General features: G+C 45.2%; 1 protein-coding gene and 1 non-coding gene across 3 annotated transcripts; both read right to left on the reverse strand.

Annotated features, from left to right (window-relative positions):
* Positions 1–27,583, reverse strand: LOC142567957 (uncharacterized). 2 transcript variants are annotated; one of them, XM_075678055.1, is made up of 6 exons: positions 27,339–27,583; positions 20,013–20,435; positions 9,676–9,807; positions 4,762–4,861; positions 3,818–3,891; positions 1–381 (listed from the first exon to the last, which is right to left on the reverse strand). In XM_075678055.1, the coding sequence occupies exons 1-6, from the start codon at positions 27,566–27,568 to the stop codon at positions 279–281; spliced, it is 1,062 nt and encodes a 353-aa protein (XP_075534170.1). In that variant the 5' UTR covers positions 27,569–27,583; the 3' UTR covers positions 1–278. The 2 variants fall into 2 exon arrangements, with proteins under 2 accessions (XP_075534170.1, XP_075534171.1); XM_075678056.1 differs by lacking the exon at positions 27,339–27,583 and adding an exon at positions 23,498–23,610.
* LOC142568019 (U2 spliceosomal RNA) lies at positions 17,829–18,017 on the reverse strand. Its single transcript, XR_012825341.1, has one exon. It is a non-coding gene; the product is annotated as a U2 spliceosomal RNA (small nuclear RNA).

Here is a 27,583-nt window from a genome sequence, read left to right on the forward strand (position 1 = left end):
TTGGAAGGAAATAGTTTTTATTTGGCACACGGACAAATACAGAAAAAGCACACTTTGGAGCAAAACTTTTGCATCTCCTTTTGCAAATTCACCGGGTCAACTTCCACAGGTGATGCTCTTGGTGTACTGCAAACACACACACAAAAAAAAAAAAGGTAGTGAAGGCACTTCAGCTGCTAGCTGACGAAGGAACTGGTGGCTTAACAAGCAGGATCCTGGCCCATGGCAGGTTGCTAGCCAAAACAGCAGCAGCACATGCCCCATGTAGCCTTATGTGGTTAGCTGCTGGGCTTGTAGAGGGGAGACATGATGTGCAGCGCACACTTAGCAAGGCTGTTGTGAATTATCACAATCTGGCGTTGGCCTGCAATCAACAGGTCCCTGCGTGGACAAAAATCGAGCATTAGCCATCATCACGACCAAAGTTGAATACAAACGCTTTTACAGACACTGCACAGAATGCATTTTAGAAGGGGGTGCTGCACACTCCCACCCAGTGCATTTGCAGTGATCAATGCATTATACCACAACCTTGCACTGCTCATTAGCAAAGACAGTACAGCTTCACCAAATATTACAACAGATTGCGTGATTGCGTGAGCTCTGAGCAAATTGATACAATAAACTCAACAAGCCCACCTTTTGTGATGGACATTTCAGCAACAAATGTCTTTTGAGAGACAAACTAGCTGTCACTACAAGGTTTAAATTTTTTTTAATTGCTCCTGCAGTCTCTGGCCATTTCGTTTGTTTTTCGCCAATGCATTCTAAAGCAAATGCTAGTTTATTGGGACTGCAAGCACTGCCTCTGCCTCTGCTTTCTGAATTCGCAACTGATTTATGATGTCAGAGATTGTCAAAAGCCAGAAGCTTCAAGAAGTTTCACAATGAAGCCTATAAAATACTGCTAACAAATCTCAGACACTACTTATAGGGCTTTTCAGGAACATCAACTCGGTCATCTCGTATAGTAGTGAAGTTATGGCTTCTATTTTGTTCACCATATTACATTTTTGCCACAAGATGCAAAACGCTGGCATTACATGCATATGCAAAATTTCAATGGTGCCTATACATTGTGCATGGAATTAGCAGGCCTGCCTTTTGCTGCAAGAATGCCACCACAGTTTGCGAATAAATCCTTGCGTTTTACAGCATACACAGTTTAAACCAGTCTCCATGAACAATGCAGTTGCTTGTTTTTTTATTCCCCAAAGTAGAAAACCTTTCCCTCTATGCACATTGTTTGTGTAAATCCTTGTCATATTGTTTCTGCCATTGATATAGCTTGCACGTGTTTATTGTGAACTTGCTTGAAATAGTGCTTGATAAATTGAAAGTTCCTACTGCATGAACCTTTAGTGCCCTCTTACCCCTGATACATGGGAACATTAAAGTCTTGAAGCAAACAGTCTTTCTGATCCTTATATTTAAGTGCTGCTGACACATGAGGAAATGATGGCACTGCATGCTTCTTTAAAAGGAAACTGACATAATGAGATATTATATGATCAGTGCAAAATAAAAGGAAATGAGAGGATAATTTTAGACCTGCCAGCATTGTGTGCACATAGTATTTGCTAAAAGTCACTTTCTCTTCGTAGCAAAATAATTTGGTTTAAAAAAAAAATGGGCATGGGTATTTGGTGTCCGTACGATATGCCACTAGGTGTAAATCTTTTCTGTCTGTGTTGCTGGATTTGATGCATCCCTCCTGCACATCAACTGCCCACGTGATGAAACAGAAAACTAGACCAAATGAATCACTGCACAACCCCGACAAAGTAGAAAGTAACTACACTGCCGGAGGCTATCAGTGACCATAGTGGCGAAAGCTATGACAGTGCCAAGTAGCAGCAAAGCTCCAGCAGATATAGTGCATTACAGCATGGAAGGCTGGTCTCTATACCATCAGAATATATGTACTGCCATGCAAAATGCATGTGTGAGCCAAAGGGGTAAGAATCGTGAAGTGAGGAGTGCAGTCCTATTGAAAAAATCATCCATGCCTCTTTTGGATGGCTTCCTGCAAGGCTTTCTGCGTGCCACTGAGCCCCAGTCAACAGGCAGAAAAATGGAGAAATTACAAAGGGCAATGTGGCTCACCTTGGAAATGCCCTCTGCGCCCTTACATGGAATTCTGAGCCCTTTATGTGCCCTGTGAGGGCAGGTCCGAAACGACCAAGATTGCACTCCAAGGCAGGGGGACATTCTCACTTAATTGCAGAGTTGGCTTTCTGGTCTAGATTAGCCTATTGTGGCTGCCTTCTAACCTGTCAATCGCATACGACTTGATGGACAATCCAAGGAGAGGCATGCGGGAGGTCGCCACAGAGGCGTCGCGGAGAATGGCTCGAGCCTAGTGACAGTGACCAATTGCAACCTCAGTCTGTTGCATATATGCCTTTGCAGTAAACAAGATCGTCTAAATACAACTTTTTAGATAAAGTTTCAGTAGTGCCGTAATTGTTTTTGGACCCTTGGACTCTGCGGCAAACCAAGGCCAAACCAGCAGTCAATCAGTGGACTAGAGTGCTCACCATCTCTGCACGAGAGCTGAGCAGAGAACCTTGCATTTTACTGCTTCCCGTGCTTCATACTAGAGAAGCGTGAAACAGTTCATACCGAAGCTATTGCACCATCCTCATGGTGACTGACCACATAGTTTCCAACAAAAAATTACAACAGGGAACACTGGCAAAGCAATCATTGAGCTACCACAGGAATTAATGGTAGTTCATAGATTTGTACTAGTATCTTCGAGCTTATGGCTGCAGAGATCCTGTTACCTTTATTACGCTTTATTTTTCTAAACACATGTGTAAATTTCACAAACTGTTGCATTTATATAATGCCATGTTTCATTGAAAATGACCAATTTGCACAGTCACAAAGCTATTTAGAGCCAGACAGTCGAACTATCAGCAAATCCATGCATACAACTCATCATTACCACGCTGGCTGTACTGTCATACCTGCAGCTCCCACAGACACTAGCAACAGAGTTTGCTCTAGTATTTTTGTAGGACCACTGTGGCCACAGACCACCCTCCTATTCATATCCTTCACAAAGGGGAGTTTACACTGATAAAACACTGGCGCATATTCTGTGAACACATGTATGGTAGTCAAATTTAATTGGGTCTGTCTCAATGTGATCATTATTAACACGAAACGAATTTACAATCATCAGCTCTCTCTGGTCGTGCACTCATTCTAGAACTAAGCACTGATTCGTTACCTTGTGCACTGCTAATTGCTCAAACGGCAAGTCCACTTATACAAGCTAGCCCTTGGCAAATGATCCGACTAACTTTAATAAGCTAATGCTTTAATTGCAATCAACTGGTTTAGGTCACAAGAGAAGTGAGATTAATTGGATTAATCAGGTTAAACTCCTTATTTAATGACCAGCCTTAACACCACAAACTCAGATGTATCATCTTTGGTACACCAAGTTTAAGACCTCGAAATTTTAACTTGCGTGCAAGAAACTCGGCGCAAAGCTCACAATGCCATTTCTGATACATTGCAGCAAATTTTCAGCTGTTGATCAGCTAATTCCTACCTAAATATTTAAATAATTTTTGCTCCAGTATGTTTTCGGCCAGAAATAAAGTTAGCAAATTGTCATAATTATCTATGATGTGGAATTATGATTAGGATTTGTGGGATTAATACAAACTGATGGCAAATGCATTTTGTCCCCTAAGAGAGTGTTGGACTCAGGTGAAATTTTAATGCAAGGAGTATACCAACTTAGATACAATATTTATACGCAGCAAGCAGAGGAGGCAATTGATGCCACAAAACTCACTTGTTTTCAGGTCCTGTGATGTACTGCTGCATTTCACCCGCATCAACTCGCCAGGCTTTATCTGCTGGTATGCCCTGAAAACAATAAAAGAAGATGGCAGGATCCCATGCTGTCTATTTGAATTTATCCCTCCAAGCTTGGCACATGGAAAAGTTTTGCTTCAATGCTGTGACATTCGTTAAAATGGTTACAACTTTATTTCTTGTTCATGTGGTTTGTACAACAACCCAATCAGGCAGAAAACAAGCAGAAGGGAACGTTTTGTTTTGTGCATTACGATTAAAGTCTATGTGGCAGTGCTCATGCTGCAGTTGTGTTAAATTGTTCTTGCAGCCACCTAAAAGAAAGCAAATTAATTGAAGTATACCTCTGCATTTGCAGCTCTACAGTGACCACATTTAATGTATATTTTGCAGAACTGAGACAATGCATTGAAGTGGTACTCTTTTTCTGTTACTGCTTCATCAGAGGAGGTATTCGGTAAGAGTCCACCTAGTGGACATGTCCATTTCGTCTGCTGTTGACGTTTTTATTGGCTGGGCTGGGATGGGCGCATCCGCAGAAGCGAGCCAATCAGCACTTCAGCAGCTAACGAAATGGACAAGTCCGCTAGGTGGACTCCTACAGAATACCTCCTCAGGTGTCAGAGTGATGCTCCATCTACGCTATTGCCAACATCAGCTGGTCATGAGCGGTGAACAATTAAGGGAAGGGAACCGAGTGAAAAAGAATATAATATACATTACAGTGACCTGACAGAATAATTTCTCATGTACAGAAGCCTGAATGGCACCATGTGGGTACGCAAGACAAGCCTACCTGACAAAAGCTTATTAAAAGTGCAAAACACAGACGTGTGTCTGGAGATCACACACCACATGCACCTTTGCACTATACAGCGAGGCAGAGCCATAAGCTAAAGAACAGTGGACATAAGACCATACCTCGTGACGAAGAGTGTTCAGGAGATCAACGAGAGCCGCAATCAAAGCTTCACCCAGGCCAGACACGTTTGGTTCATCTTTGTCGAGCTCAATCACCAGGCTGCAGAGGGAATTAATGGGCAACAGTAAAGCACTTGCACGGCACAGCATCTAGGTTTGTGCGACCTGCACCTGTGGGAAAATCTCTTCAAAGTATAGAAGGCATTCTAAAAGTGTAACTTCTAGAGAGAGGCAGGAATCATTTGCTTCATTTTCTTGTGTGCAATGCAAATTTCCACGTGACAACTCAACAAGACATTTTGAACATAAATATGCTTTCCGGTATACAGTTAATGCTGGCAGTTTTATAGAAACTGCAATGCGCAATGTGCACCACAGAACAATTAACATTCAAAGGTAAACATGCAAGAACCATTTGCCAATTATCAGCTGTAATACAAATTATTAAAACCAAAATGTAATGTCTATAGCACGTGAACAAGGATTGCAAAATTTATACATTTCCTTAGAAAGTTTGGAACTATTTTGGCCTGCGGCCAGGACTGGGTCTGTGCTTTTTCTGAGGTCTCGATGATAATGTATTTATTCTGCCCTTCTGTAGCATTTGAAGCATTCGGAGAGAACGGCATTTTTTTCTCTAAGAATATACCTCCCTGATCTGGATAAAGCAGCCGGACAAAGCTGCAAGTGGAACACCTACTGTCATATGTTGCGGTGCATCACTAGTAAACAGACTGCATTCACGTTGTGCGAAACACCCAGAGACGAGTAGGAGATGAAAGCGCTCTATTTATGCTTCTTGTTTAAGGGTGTTTCACGTGACATGTTGCATGTGAGTTCACCCTTGATACCACAAAGTACGGCCACTGTCAGCAGGTGCAATTGCTTGCTGGTTAGTACACTTTAAACATTTTTCGCAGTACCCTGGCATAGAGTAATGGCCCCTGCACTACATCTATATTGGCATGGTGACAGAGATCCAGTGACCCTATAAACCATTCATTTAGCTGTGATGCAATTTCGTTGATTCAGTGCAACTGCTTTTATAGGAAACATTCTCATACAGTTGAACTTGTATCAGTCTCTGCTTTATTTCAGTGGGGTATTTTCCCACTATAATGAAACCAAAGATGTGGGGTCAGGCACTGTACCGGTTATAGTGAAGCAAATTTCCTTTCCATAGCAATTATATGAACACTCCAAGCAAATTTGCACCGCCGTCATTGGCGTCGCCATGGGACTCCGCATGTATTTAGGTATATGTGTGCTATATGCGCATACATGCTATGTATGTGCGAGATATTTCTACACTATTCAATTGCTAAAGTTGCTCATACCAGGTCTTACGTCCTTGATTAAATTATTCCTAAGAATTTTGAGAATTGCAGCCCACAAACAAATGTCATGAAATGTAACACTCGCAGCACATGCCTTGTATCTTAAGTCTTCTCAGGCTATTAAATATTAAAAGTGCTAAACCATATCAGTGCTCAAACCTAGAAGACCTGTAATTTCACTGGTGCGGCTCTTTAAAGGCAGCATAGTGGCGTGTCCATGTTAGTCGGACCCGAGTTTATTTAGAACACCGTCCGAGAAGTTCAAGCGCTACGCTACACCTTGCTATGGCAGTCAGTGCTTCGCCCTTCGGGTTGAACTGAGATTTTTTATTTGTCTGCATGTAGCCTATAACAGATATTCTGGCAGCTAAAAAGTCAAATACAGTGTCATCAGAATTTTTCAAAATATTGCACTAATGTGGACTTGGCACCTCCGCATTTCCCTAGAACCAATGTATAGCAGGAATCGAAATTTTTGGCACCGATCGACTTTACATATATATGCATGATGCTGCAAACATGTGGTTGTAAACAAAGTTGTCACCACGTTGACTCAGCGCTCAACCGCAGCTTTTTGTCACCAGCTCCCAACAAAGAGCCGCTAGTTGCAGTACTATGGCTGACTAAGATTTTCAGATGGCCGGCAGAGTGGCTGATCAACTAGCCGTCGCTGGAAGCTTGCCATCAATATATTCTTATCAGCATCATCAGTAATCTAGTGCGAGATAGCGCACATGGGTAGACTGACAACAGTAGTAGGAAAGCCGTATCCAGAAAATTAATAGGCAACTGTAGTCAGTAGGAGCAGTCTCAAATGACACATGCTAGACGTGCGTGAGCATTTTGGTCAGCGGTATTGCTTGGCTGGATGACAACCGGCAAGCTATTGTGGTCATCCCACGTAATCACATTGATTGCATGGTTGCATATTTGTGGCAGTGCAAACGTGTACACAATTTATTCTTCCTGTGCTACATATCGGCATACCGTATTTACACGATTGTAAGTCGACCCCTTTTTTAAAATTTGAAAGTCTGAAGTTGGGGGGTCGACTTACAATCGAAACCAAAACATGACCCCGCCAAAAAAAGCCATACCAACGAGAGCTACAACGTAGTTACAATTTTATGTTTGCTCTATGGCCCTACCCGTATCTTTTCGCTATCCCGCGTGTTTGTTCGCTTTCCGGAAGGGTTTTTCAACATTTTTGAGAGTCTTACAGTGCATGCAATACTCATGGGGGGGTGTCGATAGTTGATAAAAGCGCCGCTGTTCCCATTTGCGGCGGCACCCTCAGAACGGCGGCGCTTGCGGGGAGTATCGGTAGTTCATGGAAGAGCAGACACCGCTCGCGGGTTTCTTTCTCTGTTTAAAGGCATTGGTATTGGTTTGACTAACTTCTTGACGCGCTCCACTTCGGCTACGTGCTACTTCTACGCTTCCCCAGTCGTCATGAGTGCTGCAGGCCCACTAATCTTTCGGCACTCGTTCACAGCAGCGTTCAAGAGGGCTGCCATCCTTTACGCCGAAGAAACAAATCACTGCGCAGCGGGCCGCAATTGCGATGTTTCTAAACGGGTGGTGCGAGAGTGGCGACTGCAGCGAAGCAAAATTTTCACCTATGTGACGGCAAGTGAGAAATTTCCCACGTGCCGAAGTATGGACGCTTTCCGGAGCTGTAGGCTAAGCTTGCGGCGTACGTCGCTGAAATGCATGATCGGTCCCTGCCAGTGAAGTGCGACGTGGTCATGAAATAAGCCCGGACCTCCGCCTTAATTTTAAGGTTCTGCTCCGCCGTGAGTACGAGTGGCTGGCGGCAGAAGACTGCGAAATTACGCCAACCGGACCTGTCAAAAGAGCCTCCCTGACGGCTGCTTGTGGTTGGGTGCATTTGGCGTGGGCTGCTGTTCTGCAAGATGTCCTGGTGCGGTCGTTTGCCAAATTTGAAATTTCGCTGAACCACGACGCGCTGTGGGACCGCAGCAACGATGACGATGGCAGCACTAGTGAAGACGAGTAGTCCAATGACATACTAATAAATTTTCGTTATCGAATGCGCCCTCGGTTTTTTTTTTTTTTTTCGGTCAAGCGATATGGGGGGGTCGACTTACAATCGTGTAAATACGGTAGCAGGCTGCCAATGGGCCATCAAAATCTACAGGAGCCCCTTTTGGCACTTTGGAGGTATAGTTTATTTTGCACAAGCGTTGTGTACGCTTATAGCGAATATTGAATACATACAATGATTTGATCAGTATTTGTCAGATATGCAACTGTTATAGCGAGCTGCTTCAGGTGTATAGCAAAACAAAAAAACAGTAGTTACACAAAAGCTTTGGCCATTATGTGAAAAACGTTAAGTGAAAGCCCGCTGGCTGACGACATGGACGAGTTGTGCATCCGTGAATGGAGACTTCATTTTGCAAAGATAAAAAAAAATTATGGGATTTTACGTGCCAAAGCCGCTTTCTGATTATGAGGCACGCCATAGTGGGGGACTCTGGAAATTTGGACCACCTGGGGTTCTTTAACGTGCACCTAGTACACGGGTGTTTTCGCATTTCGCCCCCATCGAAATTCAGCCGCCGTGGCCGGGATTCAATCCCGCAACCTCGTGCTCAGCAGCCCAACACCATAGCCGCTGAGCAACTACGGCAGGTACATTTTGCAAAGATTAGAGTGCTGTTGTATGCAGTTGTTTCTGCGAGTTATACGTGCAGATAATTTTTTTTTCTTTCCGGGCTGCTGTAATTGAGGGTGTGGGTTACATATGTGAAAAAATGTGGTATTTATAAAGAGCGTACCTGTACTAATAGAGTCAATCCTCACAACAGCAAGTAGTGAATAAAACAAAGAAATCCTTGAAGTACTTGAAATGCTTCACTGTCACTGCTATAAAGGACAGAAATTGCAATAACTTTATACGCTTAAAATGGCATTAATAAAAAAATATATATATTTATGCGAAATTCAGCATGTTCTTTGTCCTCATGAATGAGGGCAACAAGCGCAATCTGTCTACCTTCTAGCAGCCATTTCTTTTTTGTCCTTTGTGAATTTCTGTGCTGATATAGCTTCTAAAGACAGCAAGCTTTACAGGTCAATTATCAGTTGCCCATAAAATCAGTGTAGCCATGCAACGCTCCTATTTACCTGCTGTGGTTGCTCAGTGGCTATGGTGTTGGGCTGCTGAGCACGAGGATGCGGGATCGAATCCCGGCCACGGTGGCTGCATTTCAATGGGGGCGAAATACGAAAACACCCATGTACTTAGATTTAGGTGCGCGTTAAAGAACCCCAAGTGGTCGAAATTTCCGGACTCTTCCACTACGGCATGCCTCATAATCAGAAAGTGGTTTTGGCACAATAAACCCCATAATTTAATTTTTAAAGCTCCTATTTGAAATGCTACTCTGTGCCCATTTGCTTGACACCATGCTTAATTCACGTATTTACTTTTGCTTGCACAGCACTGTAGGTCAAGCTTCTATCCAATGTGTTCTCTGCCAGCCAAAATTTTGTTTTACGGGGCTGGTATAGACAGCAATAGATTACATAGTAGTATTATAGCACTTACGCATTCATGTAGTCCATGACACGCACAACAAGTCCGTAAACCTTGCGCACGATTCCACGGTTGACACGGTAAGCAGATCGCACGATGTAGGGGAAGTCATGGGTCTTCCCCACCTTGAAGCACAAGAATCCACTGCAAAAATAATCTACGTTTCAGCTCACAGGCATGAACTTGCACATATTGCTATATTACCCTCAAAATAATATCCGTGCACTAAGGGGGCATGCACTTAAAAAGAATACTGAACATCCTGGCTTTCGCAAACCAAGAGGCGAATTTTGAACTGGAATGATACGGTAACACTTTCTGAATGAAGTTAAGAAAATTGTCTGTAGAAAATGCTGTCCTGAACATACGAACCAAATATAGATCCGAGACATGCAGAAGGGAGCTTACGATCTCACAGAACAGAATTGATTGCTCTCTCCTGCAACTTCGGTCTATTGCTCTTTTCTGGCATATGTTACGTCGGTGATGACAACCTACAATGTTCCATAGATGTCAGCCACTGGGCGATTTTTCATTACCACGAATTACTCACAGGCAAAAGCTCTCACATGCATATATGGTCTGCCCTTCCAGATCCTCTAGGAAATGGGCAGACACTTATGCATCACGCCCATCCTGTCATGACTACTCTGTTACCCTCTGGTGCCTTTTCCAGAAGCCAGCCAAAGAAAGGAGTGGTGGGAGCAGCGTTACCCAGGCAAAAGCAACCGGTGAGTTGAGGGGGAATGGGGAGGGCAAGCATTGCTCTCAGTATATCACCCTTCTCAAAACCTCATTGGGAAGATATTCACTGAAAGCTATCGCAAATCATCCCCAGAAGATTTTTCAGGTTACAAGCAAGGAGTTTCTGTGCTCCCTGTAGTGACAGTGTTTCTGTTTTATTTGTGCATAGCAAATGAAAGTTTTGTCTCCGACACAACTCTGAGGCAAGGCTGCGGGTGTGGGTGGGTGTGTGGGGAGGAGTGAGTGAGTGAGTGAGTGAGTGAGTGAGTGAAACAACTTTATTTGGCCCTTTATTAAACTTTATTAAACTCAACGCCACCTAGCTAGGCCCACTTGGGGACCATCAGGTGAAACCTGACGGCCCTCTTGCGGGCCCTCTGGACTGCCAGGATTTGAGAGGTCTGATCCTGGGCCCTAATTAGCCTCATCATTTCCTCTTGGGTGAAAGGGGGACCGGCAGAGGCGCAGCCCCACACGTTCGAAGTCCACATAGTCACCACAAAGGGCAGTTATGTGGGGGGGGACATGGTACTGTAGCAGCCAAAAGTTCTTGAAGAGAATGATGAATCAACCAAAGAACAGAAGAAATATGTTATAAGGACCTACAACGGCATGCAAGTCTTGGCCTAACAAATCTGTTTCATAAAGTCAGCACTGTCTGTGGCATTTATGGGACCAAGGCAGCTTCGAGAGTTGGCTAGCAGTCTTTAGCACATTCAGTATGTGCAGGCATCATCAACATTGCAGAAAAGCTAATTTTCCATAGCATATGACAACAAGGGTAAAACAGCTTAACTGAGTCTAACTACACAACAGATTAAACATCAAATTACGATTGTAACGGTTATTTTTATTTAATGATGCTGGTGTCTCACACAAGTTCTAAAACAAAGAGCACACAGAGGTGATCTAACTGGTTAACACCTGCCCAAACAGACTAAAATTACACTTGATCCCACAGCCGATATTTCTCGTCAAATTGCATAGATGGCCTGGTTTATTATATGCCCCCTAATGTTAAAACACCCGAACAAAAACAGTGTGGTTTTCATCGTAGAAGGAAACAACTACAGCAATGAATTATGTTTACTCAAGTACTAGTGTCAGGGCAAGCTTGCATGTGTGCTGCATGCATTCTTATGAGGGCAGCAGTCTTCAAAACCACTTAAGCATATGTTATAAAAAGCTTAGTCCTGTACCATTAATGCACAAAGACAAACCTTGCCATTTGCTGCAGAATCAATGCAAGTGCAATATTGCTCCCATATGACTTCAGCTGGAATTTGGGAATTGCTGTTTATATACATTATACAACGAAGCTGGGCTGAAGCTATTATCATATTTGCTGTTTGGTGAAGAAAGCCGTATAGGAGGTGATATTATATAGCTTTTATTGATTACAAGAAAGCGTTTGATTCAGTCGAAACTTCAGCAGTCATGGAGGCATTACAAAATCAGGGTGTAGACGAGCCGTACATAAAAATACTGAAAGATATCTATAGCAGCTATACATACGACCTCTCCAATGCTATTCACAGTGTGTTTACAGGAGGTATTCAGAGACCTGGATTGGGAAGAATTGGGGATAAGAGTTAATGGAGAATACCTTAGTAACTTGCGATTCGCCGATGATATTGCCTTGCTTAGTAACTCAGGGCACCAATTGCAATGCATGCTCACTGACCTGGACATGCAAAGCAGAAGGGTGGGTCCAAAAATTAATCTGCAGAAAACTAATGTTTAACAGTCTCGGAAGAGAAGAGCAGTTTATGATAGGTAGCGAGGCACTGGAAGTGGTAAGATTACATCTACTTAGGACAGGTAGTGACTGCGGATCCGGATCATGAGACTGATAATCAGAAGAATAAGAATGGGCTGGGGTGCATTTGGCAGGCATTCTCAAATCATGAACAGCAGGTTGCCACTATCCCTCGAGAGAAAAGTGTATAACAGCTTTGTCTTACCAGTACTCACCTACGGGGCAGAAACCTGGAGGCTTACGAAAAGGGTTCTACTCAAATTGAGGACGACTCAACGGGCTATGGAAAGAAAAATGATGGGGGTAACGTTGAAGGATAAGAAAAGAGCAGATTGGGTGAGGTAACAAACGCGAGTTAATGACATCTTAGTCGAAATCAAGAAAAAGAAATGGGCATGGGCAGGACATGTAATGAGGAGGGAAGATAACCGATGGTCATTAAGGGTTACGGACTGAATTCCAAGGGAAGGGAAGCGTGGCAGCAGAAAGTTAGGTGGGCGGATGAGATTAAGAAGTTTGCAGGGACAACATGGCCACAATTAGTACATGACCGGGGTAGTTGGAGAAGTATGGGAGAGGACTTTGCCCTGCAGTGGGCATAACCAGGCTTATGATGATGATGATAATGATGAAGAAAGTCTGCTGTTTGATTTCAAACACCATACTAACATAGGTGGCAACAGCGTCAGCACAGCTGAGGAGAAAAAAAATATCTGGGCAGTAGTCAAGCTCATTGCCTCCAATGTGCACAGTTGTAAAGAAAGCCGATGGAGCATATTTCATCATTAATAGAATGTGCTTCAGTGGCCGCTTGCAAGTACGTGCCACTTTAAAACAGGACCGTCAATAAAAGCTCACCGTAACACGGTGAATACAATTGCCAATCTGTGGACATTGCTGCTGTGAACATGTGGGCCACATACAGTTAGGCCTCGACATAACGAAGTTGGTAAAACCTACAATTTGCTTCTTTATATATAGAAATTTTGTCATATTGAGATTAAATTTTTAATGAAAATAAGCATATTCGCCGATGGATTTTTTTTTTACATGGAAGAGGCCACAAGATTTTGTGAATAATTGGCCAATCGGAGAAAACAAACTTGAATTAGAAGAAAGTCATTTTGATGAATTTGGGAGTCTGCAATGAAAGATTCGGTTTCATGCTGTGTCGAGAATATCTTCAACGACGATGCAAAGCCAGCCACGCTTTCATATCTGCTTCGCTCCCGCGGCTGGTCGCTCCACATGCAGTGGGACGACGCTGCCATGAAAAGTGCCGGCATCGGGGAGCAATACGCTTCATCTACCTCTAAATTCTACTACTCAAAGTGTCTGCTAAACTCGAGATTATGAAACCTCCAGCAGTAACCATGCGGGAAGACTGCACGGTGCTGCGCAATATCTGCTCACCCCTGTCTTTGCACAAGCAGCACATAACCCATAAAACAGGGCACACGGGCAGCGTGTGGACTCAGCAACACTGATATATCCATGCGCAACTACGACCGCTCTAGGATGGGAGACGCATGCCATGGAGGAAGGAGGAGATGCACAACCTTGACGCGCGCCAACCTACTCCCCACTCCCATCCCTGCCTTCGCATGCACTTGATCGCATTACTGCGATCAAATGCCTTGAATCGCTTGACACATTTTGAAGCCTAAAGGTGATAAGAATGGCAGGAGCAATTGCCATCGCTACTTATGATTTATTTTGGAAATGATGCGCGTGGAAAAAAAAAGCTAAGCAAAGATATCTGCAATGCATTTGAAACAGTGATCAATGGTCTCTGGTTATGAGTGTGTGTTTCAGTGTTGCTAACCATAGGGTAATTACCCTGCTGTACGTTATTTTCAGCACTTGACCTTCTAGGAGAACTTGTTCCAAGAAATTTTTCCAGGTCTTGACCATCCAAAAGCAAGTGCAGTGAAACATCACACAAAATGCACAGCGATAATAAAAAAGATGTCCTGGCGAACACCCAGACTCACCAGCTCATAGCAATTATGATAAAATCAAAGTTCTCATGTTTTCTTGATGACGGTATTGACATTTCCAGCACTAAGTCCCTCTGCTGTGTTTTGCGGCACTTCTCAATAAAAAAATTGAGGCGCTCTTTGAATTGGTTCTCTTCGACTCCACTAGTTGTTCTGCAGAGTTGCTTGCAGCAGCAGTTCATAACTGCTTCAAAACTCCAGAAAGCATAGTTGGCTGCTTCTCTTGCAATGCCAGTGTAGTGATCTGCCAACACGTACAATTATTTGAAGCAGATATTGTTGGAAAAGGCAGATCGAAGTTTTGTGGTCACATACTGCATGTGCCACTCGGCCCATATCACTGTGAGTAAGCTGCAATGAATATGCCTAAGTACGTTGAAGATTGCCTGCACAGTATTGCCAGTTACTTCAGCCATAGCAGCAAGCTGCAAGCTCCGCTAGCTGCTTTCAAGGAATATACCTGAACGGCAAAAGGAACAATTCTGCCTTTTAGTGAAACACCATGGCTTGTCCTAAATTCACAAATGCATTGAGCATCTGTTAAAAGAAAGGGATACGCTGAGACGTCTATTCTAGGAAGGAGCTATCCATAATCGTGTTGTCACAGCTGAGAAGATTCCAAACTACATGAACTGTGTCACCAAGGCCTATTTAAGCTTCACTATGATCTGAGAGGCGCACATGAAAACCCGCCGTGGTTGCTTAGTGGCTATGGTGTTGGGCTGCTGTGCATGAGGTCGCGGGATCAAATCCCGGCCACGGCGGCCACATTTCAATGGGGGCAAAATGTGAAAACACCTGTGTACTTAGATTTAGGTGCACGCTAAAGAACCCCAGGTGGTCCAAACTTCCGGAGTCTCCCACTACGGCATGCCTCATAATCAGAAAGTGGTTTCGGCACGTAAAACCAAAAAAAAAATTTTTTTATCAGACAGCTGACATCCAGATTTTTAAGAAAAGTTCCAGTTTCTAGCCTGCTTTTTCATGCGGTCAAGTTCATAGCGCCAGCCACTGCTCTCAGTATGGAGACCAGAATAGAGTTGTTAGTCCTGCATGCTTTTCAGAAGCATTATACTCACTTGCTGCAAGACCCATTGAAGAATGGAACAGATGTGGTAAAGTCTACCTCCTTACATTACCAGCTACAAAAGAGTAACACTAGAAGAAAAAAAATCGGGCCATTCTGGCACTGAAATTGGAGATATAACAAATGTTAATGCTTCATGGCCTTTCGTACGAAGCATCAATTGCAATAGCAAATTATTAGACAGCTATACAAAGATAGTAGATTTATCAGCTGTATAAACTTGTAAAACATTCACTTGCTAATTCAGAATTAACAAGCACACTGTCACGCATGCACGGGCAAACACAAACACGTCTCACTCAATGACCGCAGACTATGGCTGCCAAAACACTGGCGTGAGGAAGAGCGGCAGCAGCAGCGAGCAAATTTGTGCTGCCTCTCGCTACAACTTCAACTGAGAGGCAAGAACACAGCGCACACGATGCCATCAGCCATCTGTGCTCCAAGACTCTGTACCCACCACAGCTCGCTTTCAAATAGGGTCCGCACGGCCGTGCTCCGCCGCGCCTTGTGGAGCTGCCACTGAAGTAGACTTCCATCGTGCTGCCTTGAGCACGATGGAAGACGGCGCACTTCCTCCCCATCTTCTTTCCTTGTGCGCGCGAGATCGAGCCACCATCCTTCTCGGCACACCCTCGCAGGCTTTCACTCGCACCCACAGCATACGACACGGGGACGCGATTTTATCACACTTGGACTTTATATGGAACATCACGGCGATGACGACGCCGATGACGACGACAGAAATTCACCTGGAGTATCCGTATAATTGATATCGCAATGAAACATGATATTGCACGCAGGAGTTCGAGCATGCCTCAACATTCGCCCAGTCCATATCATTGCGATAGCAATTATGTGGACACTCCAGGCGCATTTCTTCTGTCCCCGTCGCCATGAGGTTCGTCGCTGTGAGCTGTATGCTGTATGTGCGAGTGAATTAAGAGTGGGAAGATGAGGCCGGCGAACAGCGCTCAATCTCGCGTGTGCGAGCGAGGAAGGCGGGCCGGAAGCACGCTCTCCCCTTTCGCATGCGAGGCACAAGGGTGAGGCGAGGGAGGGGGGTGGTCCTGTGGTCCGGGGGATGCTGTGGTGTGGCTAAAGTGCGCGCCCACGCGGGTATCTTCAAAGTGATCTGCAATGTTTGCAGAATGCGCGTAGTGCAGGTAGCTTCGTATGCGCTGTGCTTGCGACGTTTCATTCGTGATGAAGCGAGAGATGCACGAACGTCAATTCAATCGCTGCTGCTGCCGCGATTCCTCCCTTCAGCATTTTGACAGTGAGTTTCCGCGCACACCGAGCGAGACCGTGTTCATGTTTATGTGCGTGCGCGTGACACATGCCGTGCTTATTTAGTCAAGACACGGCGGGCTAGTTGGTTTAAATCCATGATAGAATGTGTAAGCGCGCCTGAACGAGGACGTAGAAAGAATAGACACACAGAGACAGCACTGTGTCTGTGTGCGTTTCTTTCTACGTCCCCTCGTTCAGTCATACTTACATATTATATCACTGTTAATTTAGTTAGTAAGCGAATGTTTACAAGTTTATAAAGGCGATAAAGCTACTATCCTTCGCATAGCTATCTAATAATTTGCTATCGCAATCGGTGCTTCGCCTTTCAGGGGAAACGAAAGCAGAATAGACCTGGAACTGAATGTCAGCCTTAGCAGTGACTGTGTAAACATGACTGTCGAAGATCAACCAATTGAACTAGATTCGATAGGAAATGTACTGAACCGAGCCATTTCGTGGTATAATGACGAGCTTAACCCGATGTTTTCTATTTCGTTGTCAGTGTTCGTTACCTGTGCAAGACAGCACAATAAATTATCTATCCGGGGGCTCTGTCACTTGTTACCATACCAAAAATCTATTCGTCTTTACTCGTGTATTACAAACATTATTTAATGCATTACCTTGCAACGGTTTCTTCACAAATTCAATTTCAGCTACAAAAGATTCTTAAGTGTACATGTGGCATACGTTACATGAAACTCCTTCAGATAAATTGCTTGTATCAATTACTTTATGGTTTCAGTCAATTATACTGGTGCCCCGTTATTTATTTTTAGCATTAGTCTTACTTTAAGATGTGTTTGAACACGAAATTGATGCATAGGGTGAAATTTTTGTCTTGGCAAATTCGCGAAGGCTAATATAGGGTATTTTCGGCCACCACGTAGGGTCTTTTTAAAAATTTGTCTGGCAACACCGGTGTGTTTCTCGTGCTTTACTTGTGGTGATAACCACTCATGCATGGGTATACTTCCCAACATTTGGCAACAGCCTCAGCTTATTAAGTTATTGGTTTGATAATTTGTAGAAATAAAGTGTACTTGGAAGGGAACAGGGCTGTACACGCACGAGGCGTTCATAGCAGCCTATTGCTCAGTCGAGTATTCAGCATTCATAGAAGCCCTTTTAGAGCGCAGCTCGTAACCGAGCGCACGAGCACTGGAGAAATATGAAAGCGAACGCGGAGCGCAGCGTTAGGTGAAAGAGCACGCGAGGATGAGGAGGCTACAGGGAAAGCATATGAGTGGAGGAGGAGTGAAGGGGTAACGGCCTGCACATGTGCTGAGTCGCCGCGAGGGCAATTTCATCTGAGCTCCCGGGCCAACCCGCGGCGGAGGTGAATCAGGCTTTCAAGTACTCCACCAACTTGCAAAAATGTTTAATATCTACGGTCCAAATAGAACGTACCCTTATCAGATATTAAGCTGATATGAACAGATACTACACTTTGACCCACGTCGGCAATGTCTACGTTCGCACCGTCCTCTCTTTGTCGACATATACCAAGCATTTGTGTATCTAGTTTCCTTTCCTTCCACTCTGCCGTGGTGGCGGCCCCGTCGTCCACCTGAATGCATATATATGAAAAAAAACCTATGTGTTGTGAGCCACACAGTTTCGCTGGTCATCCACCTTCACGGTAAAATAGCTTATGACTTCGTTTTTTACTTCGATCGTTACATCCGTGTTCGTCATATCGAGGTTCGACTGTACAGCAACGAGTGCTTTGAAAGCCTGCAGATGGCAGATACCGCGATTAACGATACATGTCTAAGGCAATTATGCTGAGTGAAAAATGCTTGAATCATTTTCAAAAAATCTACCGTGTCTTGCGGTACTACATCATACCAGAAGAGTCATGAGAAGTCATCACAAACCAGTGGAACATCTAATGGGCCTACTACTAACATTTTATAAATATCAAAGAGCTGATATGTCTTATTAAGGTTCATTATACTTTGGCAGTACACTGTTTATAGACATCATATAATGACGTTGTAAAGATGTATGTGCTACGTTAAGTTGGTTGGCTACGTTTTTATTTAAGAAGTTTTCTTGAAGCTGTATTTCAGATATCATTTCGGTTGGTCTACTAAGATTTTCTCGTGAAATTTTCAAGCAACTTGATCTTTCAAAACACTTAATTCCCCGAGCTTTTCTGCGCACGAAATGCAATTTGCAATGAATGTGGTACTCAAATTTTGGAGAAGTAAAATGTGGAACCATAGGCTCAGGTTATAGAGTGAAGGCTCGTATAAAATGTAAGCATTTTCATTTCAAACTGTGCATAGCCAGTGACTATATATAGCACTGCACTGCTGATAAATACACTTTTTTCGGACCACACATCAATAAAGGTCCTCCTATAGGCCTTTTTTTCCCAATTTCCTGATGACAGAATTATGCTTTCTCATTCATTCGAATCATAATTAAAAACTATCCTTTCTGCTTCATATGTGTACATCTATAGACTGTTTATTTTCGGGTACAGTTTACTTTTACAATTTTTGTTAATTTAGTATCCTAATTGTGCCGGGCGGTAGGTCCAGGAGAGTGAGTACACTGCGCTTCCTCGACTCTGACATGTGCATGCACTTATGCGTAGACATGACGTATCTAATGTAGTTGTACCTGCCTCTACATCATGTTCAATGCAGCAAACACTCTGCTAAAGGCAATGATATGCCAGGCAGTCACGCAATTTTTCATTTTTCTCAGCAAGCTTATTGAGATTTCATGTGTAATGCACAATCAACCAATAAAAAGACATACTATTCTTGCACATTAAGCGGAATGTACAAAATTTTATCTTGGCAACGTATTATAATATCTATTCATGGTTATATGTCCCATCAGCTTCCTTGTGCAACGTACCTGCAACACAACACGGCAGAGCTTTCTATATAGTTGTGAGTACGTCTATTATTGGTAATATCTTATAAATAGACAATGTCCAGGATAATTGTGCCATAACTGTCGAGACAATATTTGTGGTTTACTGGGAATGTGCATTTATGTTGCTTAATGAAGCGAAAATCCACTATGTATTGTGAAAAATCAGCTAAAATACCAGTACGGTCCTCATGTTGATTTGTATTATTTTTACACCCCAAAATTATACTTATTTAACATAGCAAAGGGCATCTTGGCCGGAATCATGATGATCAGATTTGTTATGCAACACAGCTAGTTTGTGGAAGGCTCCAAATTTAGGCTGAACAAAACCTTGTGCTCAGCAGCAAAATGCCACACCCTATTAGCTATCGCAGATATGTTTGAAACCAGTCTCCTTATAGGACAATACTTCACTGACTTTATGAACTGTACTCTATCGGATGGCACCTCAGCAGCTAGGACAAGTCCTTAACTTGTCCCAGCTAGTAGCAGCTGAAAGGACAAAATTGCAGTACATGACATGTATGACACGCACAGGTTCAAAGGGAGAAATGGCAACACTCACCAGTAGTCGTTGATAACACTCCAGGACTCCTGGAACAGTACTACAGGGAGAGTCCTCGGCGGGGGTGGGGGCGGGGGAAGCGGCAGAGTTTTCTGCCGAAGCAGCTCTAGACGGCGCTTGACTGCCTCCATGGGCGGGCGCAGGGGAAACCGGTTGATGATGTGCGGACGGCCGGGTGGGATGTGGGGCGGCAGTGGAGCATCAGGATTCCGCTTCCGCTCTTCTTCAGCGCGGTATTCAGCCTGGTACCGAGCCTCATTTATCGATGCCATCAGAATCGTGTGTGGTGGGCGGTGTACGTAGTCCACAGTGGGCTCTTTATAAAGGTTGGCAAGCATATCTTTTATTCGCACTGAACGGCCTGGATTGCGTAATGGAGGGGGACGTGGGCGAACCGATGGTTCCTCCTCACTGCAAGAAGAGCTAAGAAACAAACTGTGATGCAGTTCTCAATGTTCATAAAACAAACAAATGCTTGAGTGGCAAAACACCTTAGTGAATTTCGGATCTATGTTCTGTTGTTGATCTAGTATGCGGATGATTTATAAATGGACAGTCTCTGCAAACACACATAGAGGAAGAAGTACCAACGAGGTGATCACTTTGTAGTCTTTTCAGTGTGTGTCTCTTTGCAATACTGACACGAGTCAAACCACAATATTTGATTTGATAGTGCTCACGTCACTCATGTCAAGACTTTTCTGTCACCAGAGGGCTCTTAACATGGCAACTTTTAAATGCATGGACATTTCTGCAAGCATTACATAACAAAATTTTTAGCCGCAGCACAAATTCTCATGAGCAAATGTTTATTTGCCAGACTCCATCGATTATTTCAAAACCATTCCCTGAACACACCAAGAGAGCAGAAGTGACAAAGCACGAATATAGTAGAAGTGTTTGACGTATAAACATGCACAATTAAGTTTTGCAGCAATTATGGTTTATGGCTGTGAAAAAAAAGCTTTTCTCAATGCAGCCTGTTTCCTCCATATATGGAAAATTTAATGAAGGAGGCAAGAATTAAAGTTCACTGTCCCTGTGCTGCGAATTCATTCGGCCTCGCATTGAAATCTGCAAGCCTCCTAGTTGACTCGCATGTTAGAACCGCCCCGTAAAAGTGTTGGTCTAGGGTTCGAACCCTCAACCATTACAAATTTTTCTCCAAGTGCAAAGTTTTTCTTTTTGATCGCAAAACCCGTACAGGTTTCCTTGGTAGCTTCATGCTAGTCACATGGACAACTCTTCCTTTCACGCATGGTATTTGTCGCAATGTTCTACATGAGAAGATCGACATTCTGGAGCTGTTGCGCTCAGGCCACAAAAATATATGGCACGAATGGAATTTCTGAACAATACGCAGACGAGTAAACCCAAGCCTACATTTCTGTTTGTAAGACACGTACCAGCAGCCTAAAAGTTTTGTAGCAACATTCAGACTTAACAGATCACGACCTCTGTCACGATTCCTTTGCTCGCTTCCACCACACTAACATTACAATATCTGTGCGGATTGATTATACTGCCCAGTTGTGACAACTAAAGTTCGAAGTGCCACTCAAACACCAACTGCAACGAAATGCTGGATAGTGTAAAAGCCTAGTTTCAGATACTGTACGTGTAGAGAAGCCTCGGTTGAGATTTGAAATACGAATGGATGCGTCACGAAAAGCTCGTAACTAAATACACGTTTTGTTGCCAACCCCCCACTGATGGCACAACCCGAGCGTGCCAGAAATCGACCGCGTCCATGTATGGCTCCACTTTTAAACGATGGCGCCGTCTGCCACTTGTAAATTTTCTGTTTAAAGCCGTTATCCTTTCGGCCTTACCTAGCTGGTGGCGGTCGTTCCGACAGCCGCGGGCAGGTTGACGCTTATCACAGCCGCTCGACACACTACTCTGTCAGCACGTGATCTTGGTAATGCTACGCCTTTTATTGCAATAGCAATTATATGGACCCTCCTGAAGCATTTCTGCCGGCGTCGTCGGCGTGAGGTTCCGTATAAAGACCAAGGGCGATAAAATCGTCGCCGCGCGCCGTACGCTGTATGTGCGAGTGAAAGCGTGCGGGGGTGAGCCGGCGATCGCGGCTGAACTCGCGCACGCAAGCAGGGAAAATGGAGAGGCAGCGCACCGTCTTCCGTCGCGCGCAAGGCTCCTGCGGAAAGTAGGGGGCGGATTCTACTCCGGCCGACCCGGGCAGCAGCGCGCATCCACCCGAGCCGCTGTATCTTGAAAGCCATCTGCGACGGGGACAGAGTCCGCCCGGGAGCCGTGTTTCCGCGGCTTAGTTCGCGTTGACGCGAGACGCAGCACGAAGGCCAATTCGCTCATTGCTGTTGCCGCGCTTCCTCACTCCAGCGTTCTTGCAGCGAGTCTCCGCGGTCGTCGAGTGAGATGTGCTATGTTTGCTTGTGCGCGCGTGACACCATGCTTGTTAATTTAGTTAGTGTGCCTGTGTATACAAGTTTATACCGCCGCTAAACCTACTATTCTTACATCGTACACTTGTACACCGATTTGCTATCGCAATCGATGCTTCGGCTTTCGGGCGGAACTGCGACCTTTTTTGATACCGAAGCTGAAGGAAAAAAAGTTGGAAGGCTAGTAGCGCATATCCTCTCGACAGAAATGGTCACTACGCTTCATTGACACTCCAGAGTAATTCTTGAGAAGTGTAGCGTCTTCTTCAGTCGTGGGGCTGCGCTGTGCTCAACTCAGTGAAGTGGAGGCCTCAAGAGCTTCGAGTCTATCATTCGAGAATACGGGAAGAATGCCTTTCTTAGCGCGTTGGGGGTGATAGTGGGGTGTGAACCATGTAATTTATTTTCGATACCCGCAGCATCTCAAACTACGACGCCTGCGTCTTCGACCAGGAGGTGCAGCACCTCAAAACGCTAGCTGTAGAATGCGAACATGCTCCCCCCAAAAATACCGCCACTACCACTGCATGCTACCAACACCGGTACCACTGACCGCAAGGTGTTACCATCGGTCCTAATACCGCCAGTACCGCGCAGTGGTATCACTACATGGCACCGATGCCACAGGAAGCACCGACACCCCCGGCACCAGATCTATACATAACTTCGGGATCGGGACACATTTTTAAGCTGCCCTAGGGATCGGCCAAAGAAAGAGGCTAGAAACTTGCATAACAGATTCGGAAAAGTGGCAGTATAGCTCCCAAAGAAAGCCTTCATCTTCAAAAAAAAAGAAAGAAAAAAGTCGTCATTACCGTTCGCTGGAAGCTACGCACGACCGAGAACGCACGGTTCCTCGGCATGAACTCCGAGATTGGGCCGGGCCCGCAGCTGCACGCGGTGGACTGAAAAGCCTCGAAGGCGACGTGCTGTGACGTCATATACGCTAAATACAAAGTGCACGCATCGTCTGCTTAGGGGCTGCTTAAAGGATAAAAATTATCTAATCCCCAGACCTGCAGCTTCGCCAAGATTGCTTCAATAGCATAAACTACTCACCTGTAAACAATTCCGCCAGACCGAAATTTTGTTGCAGTTTGAATACATGAAAGAGTGCTTGATCGAGTGCTTCGATCGACAAAGTTATGACAGCAGTTCACTCATTCAGGTCTTACCACAGTCAATGCCAGCTGCACGCCCACCCCATAGTTCTATACATAGTTTAAAGCTATGCCAAGGAGGGGCTATTTCATTCGCAATGAAGCCTGAGTTAACTACACGCGACAGCGCACTCACGTAGTATCAGCCCTATCAGCGTCAAATGAAACGTTAACAGCGGAGCGCGTGGCCCAAGCATAAGTGGGAGGTGTAGTGAGCGCCGTCCAGTCATCACCATTGACAAGCGCACACATCCGATTTGGCCCGCACGGCGCTCGTTTGGGAGTCAAAGAAACGGCTAAACGCGCTCGACACGCCCACGCCGGCCACCGTCGCGGCTACCAGCCATACCGCGCTGTGCATATTTGCCGATTGAAAGAATGAATGTGGCGCACACAAGCAGCAAACCGCATGAGCGAATCTATAATGACGGTGCAAACTGCACTACGCGCGCCGCTGTTCGCGCCGATACGGTTTCGGCGACCTGCGCGACAATACTCGCCGCAAACTTCAATATTTTAGCTTTTTCTTTCATTTTTATTTTCTCCCTTTCAAATATAAGAACAATTACAGAAGCGAAAATATCGCGCGCTGTGGCCAAACCGGATGTGCGTGCCTGTCAATGGTGATGACTGGACTACACCTTCGCTTATGTTTGGACCACGCGCTCCGCTGTTCACGGTTCATTTGACGCTGACAGTACAACTATATGGGTAGTGATCACAGCCTTAACTGCGTATTACCACATCCAAGGTTGCAGACTGCACGAACGTTTTTTTTTTTTTTAATAAGCATCAGCATTCTCACTGGCAAACAGCCTTGAATGAAAAGGCTGTCGCTCATTGTGACAGTGGAACACAAACACCGGCACTGACACCAAAGAAAATTTTAAGTCAACGTGGACTGTTAAATTCCATTCCAGAAACCTCGCAGCGCTTGTTTCGTGCAAGGACTTATATTAAGCGAAAATTGCGTCTGAACGGTCCGCATACAGCGCCATTCAAATCGCCCGCTTACGAACGGGGAATCGTGACGTTGCATACGACGGCGGTCGACAGCCGGCGCTACGGTTTCTTGCGCAAAACGCAGAAACGCTGCCAGAAACCAAGCCAAGACAGAGCCGACAGTGCAAAAGGGAAAGCGCGCGCCGTACCATAAACACAATCTTCGACGCTCGTCGCGATGGGCCTCGTTCTCTGCTACTTGCAGTTTTGAGTTCGCAAAACCTGCGCAGCACTACGCGATAACGAAACTACTTAAATGCGAAAGCGCGGGCGGCGCAGAGTCGAGCGAAAACGAAACCTTTCGTCTGCCCGCGTCGTTGTCAAAGGTAACGTCAAAAAGTTTTTTTTTCCAAGAATCGAATGGAAGTAGACAAATAGCATTTTCTTCCTTCTCATAATGCAATGCAGTTATCTTTTATTATGACTAGTTGAGTACTAGTGGCAGAATTATGACGAGTTAGTACTAGAATGTCCCGGTGGAGTCTGAAATCGTGTCCTGCATTTACCTCAATTTCTAAATTACTAGAGCTCTGGTCTCGGTAATACTGACACCTCGTGCACTAGTATATCACTAAATTTAGCTTGACAATATTTGCCTTTAGTGTAAAAAGGACAGTTTGGCACTGCTGTCCGATGCGCACCAATTCCCAGTGAAAACACTTTGTCCGCATAAATAGAACATCGAAATCATGTGTCCCAATGTCCGTGCACATTTAGAAGACAAACAAGACATCCGCCGTAAATCTAATTTTGAATATCCTACCACGGACCTCTCAAGGGCAATGCACATGGACATTTTTCAGTTTACACATGAATAGTGGTCTTCTAAGATGAAGGCTTTGTTCGAGTTTTCTATGAAAAAAAATTGTCTTCTCGTATTTTCTCATTGCAATCCGAAGCTATCAAGTCTGTGGCTTCTTATTCTGACGCAATTTACTTTGAAAACATCAGTACATCACGCCACTTCTGCCCGGTGTAATTAAGGCCTAGAAGAAAGAATTAGGCGCACAGCACGTGCACGCGCGCGTGTACACGCGATGTGTATGATCTTGTTGCATGGGCTTTATGTCCACTGCATATCTGTCACAGAGCATACTGTGCAAAAGGCCCTGACGTGTCCACGAAATGTACGCAGCATGTTTCCAGACGCACTGCACTAAGCAACGCAGCTGCGTACGCGGCTCGTACAGCGATGGTAAGCAAAAGCTCTCGAGAAAACTGGGCGCGTATTATAAATACCGCGACGCATGTAACCTTGCTTTTCAAATAACGCCAAGTACGTACTGCGCCACAGATCACGTAGCGCGCAGTGCCGGCTCAACGCCATTAATTGTCCGCTACGACACCGACAAGCCGATCGTGGTGACAACAGCGGAAATAAATAATAATAACAATAATTATTAAATTTTAAAAAGTCGCAGTTTGGCCCGAAAGGTGAAGCATCGATAGCTTATTAGTAGACAGCTATTCGAAATAAGGATAGTAGCTTTAACGGCCGTATAAACTTGCAAACATTCGCTTACTAACTAAATTAAGCATGGTGTCACGCTGGAGTGAGAAAGCGCGACAGCGGGCGAATTGACCTTCGTGCTGCCTCTCGATTCAGAGCAAACTAAGCGGCGATAACACAGCGCACACGAAGCTATCAGCACTCCGCGCACTCTGTCCCGATCGCAGATCGCTTTCAATATAGGGCCCGCGCGGCGCCATACGCCGCGTCCCCCCGGTGCCTTGCGCGCGACGGAAGACGGCGCGCTTCCTCCCCGTTTTCTTCCTTTGCGCGCGCGAGATGGCGCCACCATCGTCGGCTCACCGTCGCACGCTTTTACTGGCGCATACGGCGCACGGCGACGACGTAATCGCCCTTAGACTTTAAACGGACCATCACAGCGACTGCGACGGCAGAAATGCGCCTGGAGTGTTCATATAATTGCTATTGCAATAAAAGGCGTTAACACCACCAAGACCACGACCTCTGTATGGTAGCATGCGCGCTAACAGTAATGTGTCGGGCGGCTGTGATAAGTGCCATCCTTCCAGGCTGTCGGAACGACCATCACCTGCTACGTAAGGCCGAAAGCATAACGGCCCCATCGTTTAAACGTGATCAGAGTCATACATGGACGCGGTCGATTTCTGGCACGCGCAGTTTGCGCCATCAGTGGGGGGTTGGCGACCGTTTCTTGATTGATGGCGCGTCCTCGACAGAGCTTGTGCCCAAAATATGATCGCATAATGAGCGATTACAATTAGACGAGAGTAAAAACAGACGGCGCTCACATGGCAACCCGTGCTCCACTCACCCAATAAATGGAACATTGGTTAGCGTTTAATCGAGGACACGTCCAAGACTGCGCTTCGACGAAAAAACGTGATCGCATGACGCGTGATCGTGATCTTGTTATTGAGAGGACAGCGCGAAGCTCGACAAAGCACCCGTAGCGACAGACCTAAAACAGAAATCGTAGACGGTACGGAGTGGCTCGCAACGGTCACGACCCGTGCGATCAAACTTGCAACGCCGCTCAACGTCTCATGTAGAGAACGCGTGCTGGAAAGTGACTTTGCGATGTCCGGACATATAATTCGGGCAGCAACGGAGCTCGCGACGAAGGCAATACAGGGCGTATAAGTGCACGAAGTCCCATCAGGGCTACCGTGACTATGCGTCGACCAATGTCGAGCGTCCGATTTGAATAAGCTATGTGCCGACGAAACAGCTGAAAAAGAGACCATACCTCGCGCCGGCTTCCTCCTGGCGTTCCATTCCGTCCACGACAAAAGGCCAAGGGCAGACAAGGGGACCAAAGGGCTGAGCTCGAGCTAGGAAGACGACTCCCGACACGTCCACCTCGATCACCAGCCAGATTCGAATGTCGACGGGGGCGAAAATTTTAATGCCAGGGCAGCTGCAACCGCGAGCAGCTCGTGCCGAGCGCGAGCTGTTGCTGATGATGATCTCAGACATTGGTACACAGCCACA

This window comes from Dermacentor variabilis, unplaced genomic scaffold, assembly GCF_050947875.1.
Source record: "Dermacentor variabilis isolate Ectoservices unplaced genomic scaffold, ASM5094787v1 scaffold_15, whole genome shotgun sequence".
Lineage (NCBI taxonomy): Eukaryota > Metazoa > Arthropoda > Arachnida > Ixodida > Ixodidae > Dermacentor > Dermacentor variabilis.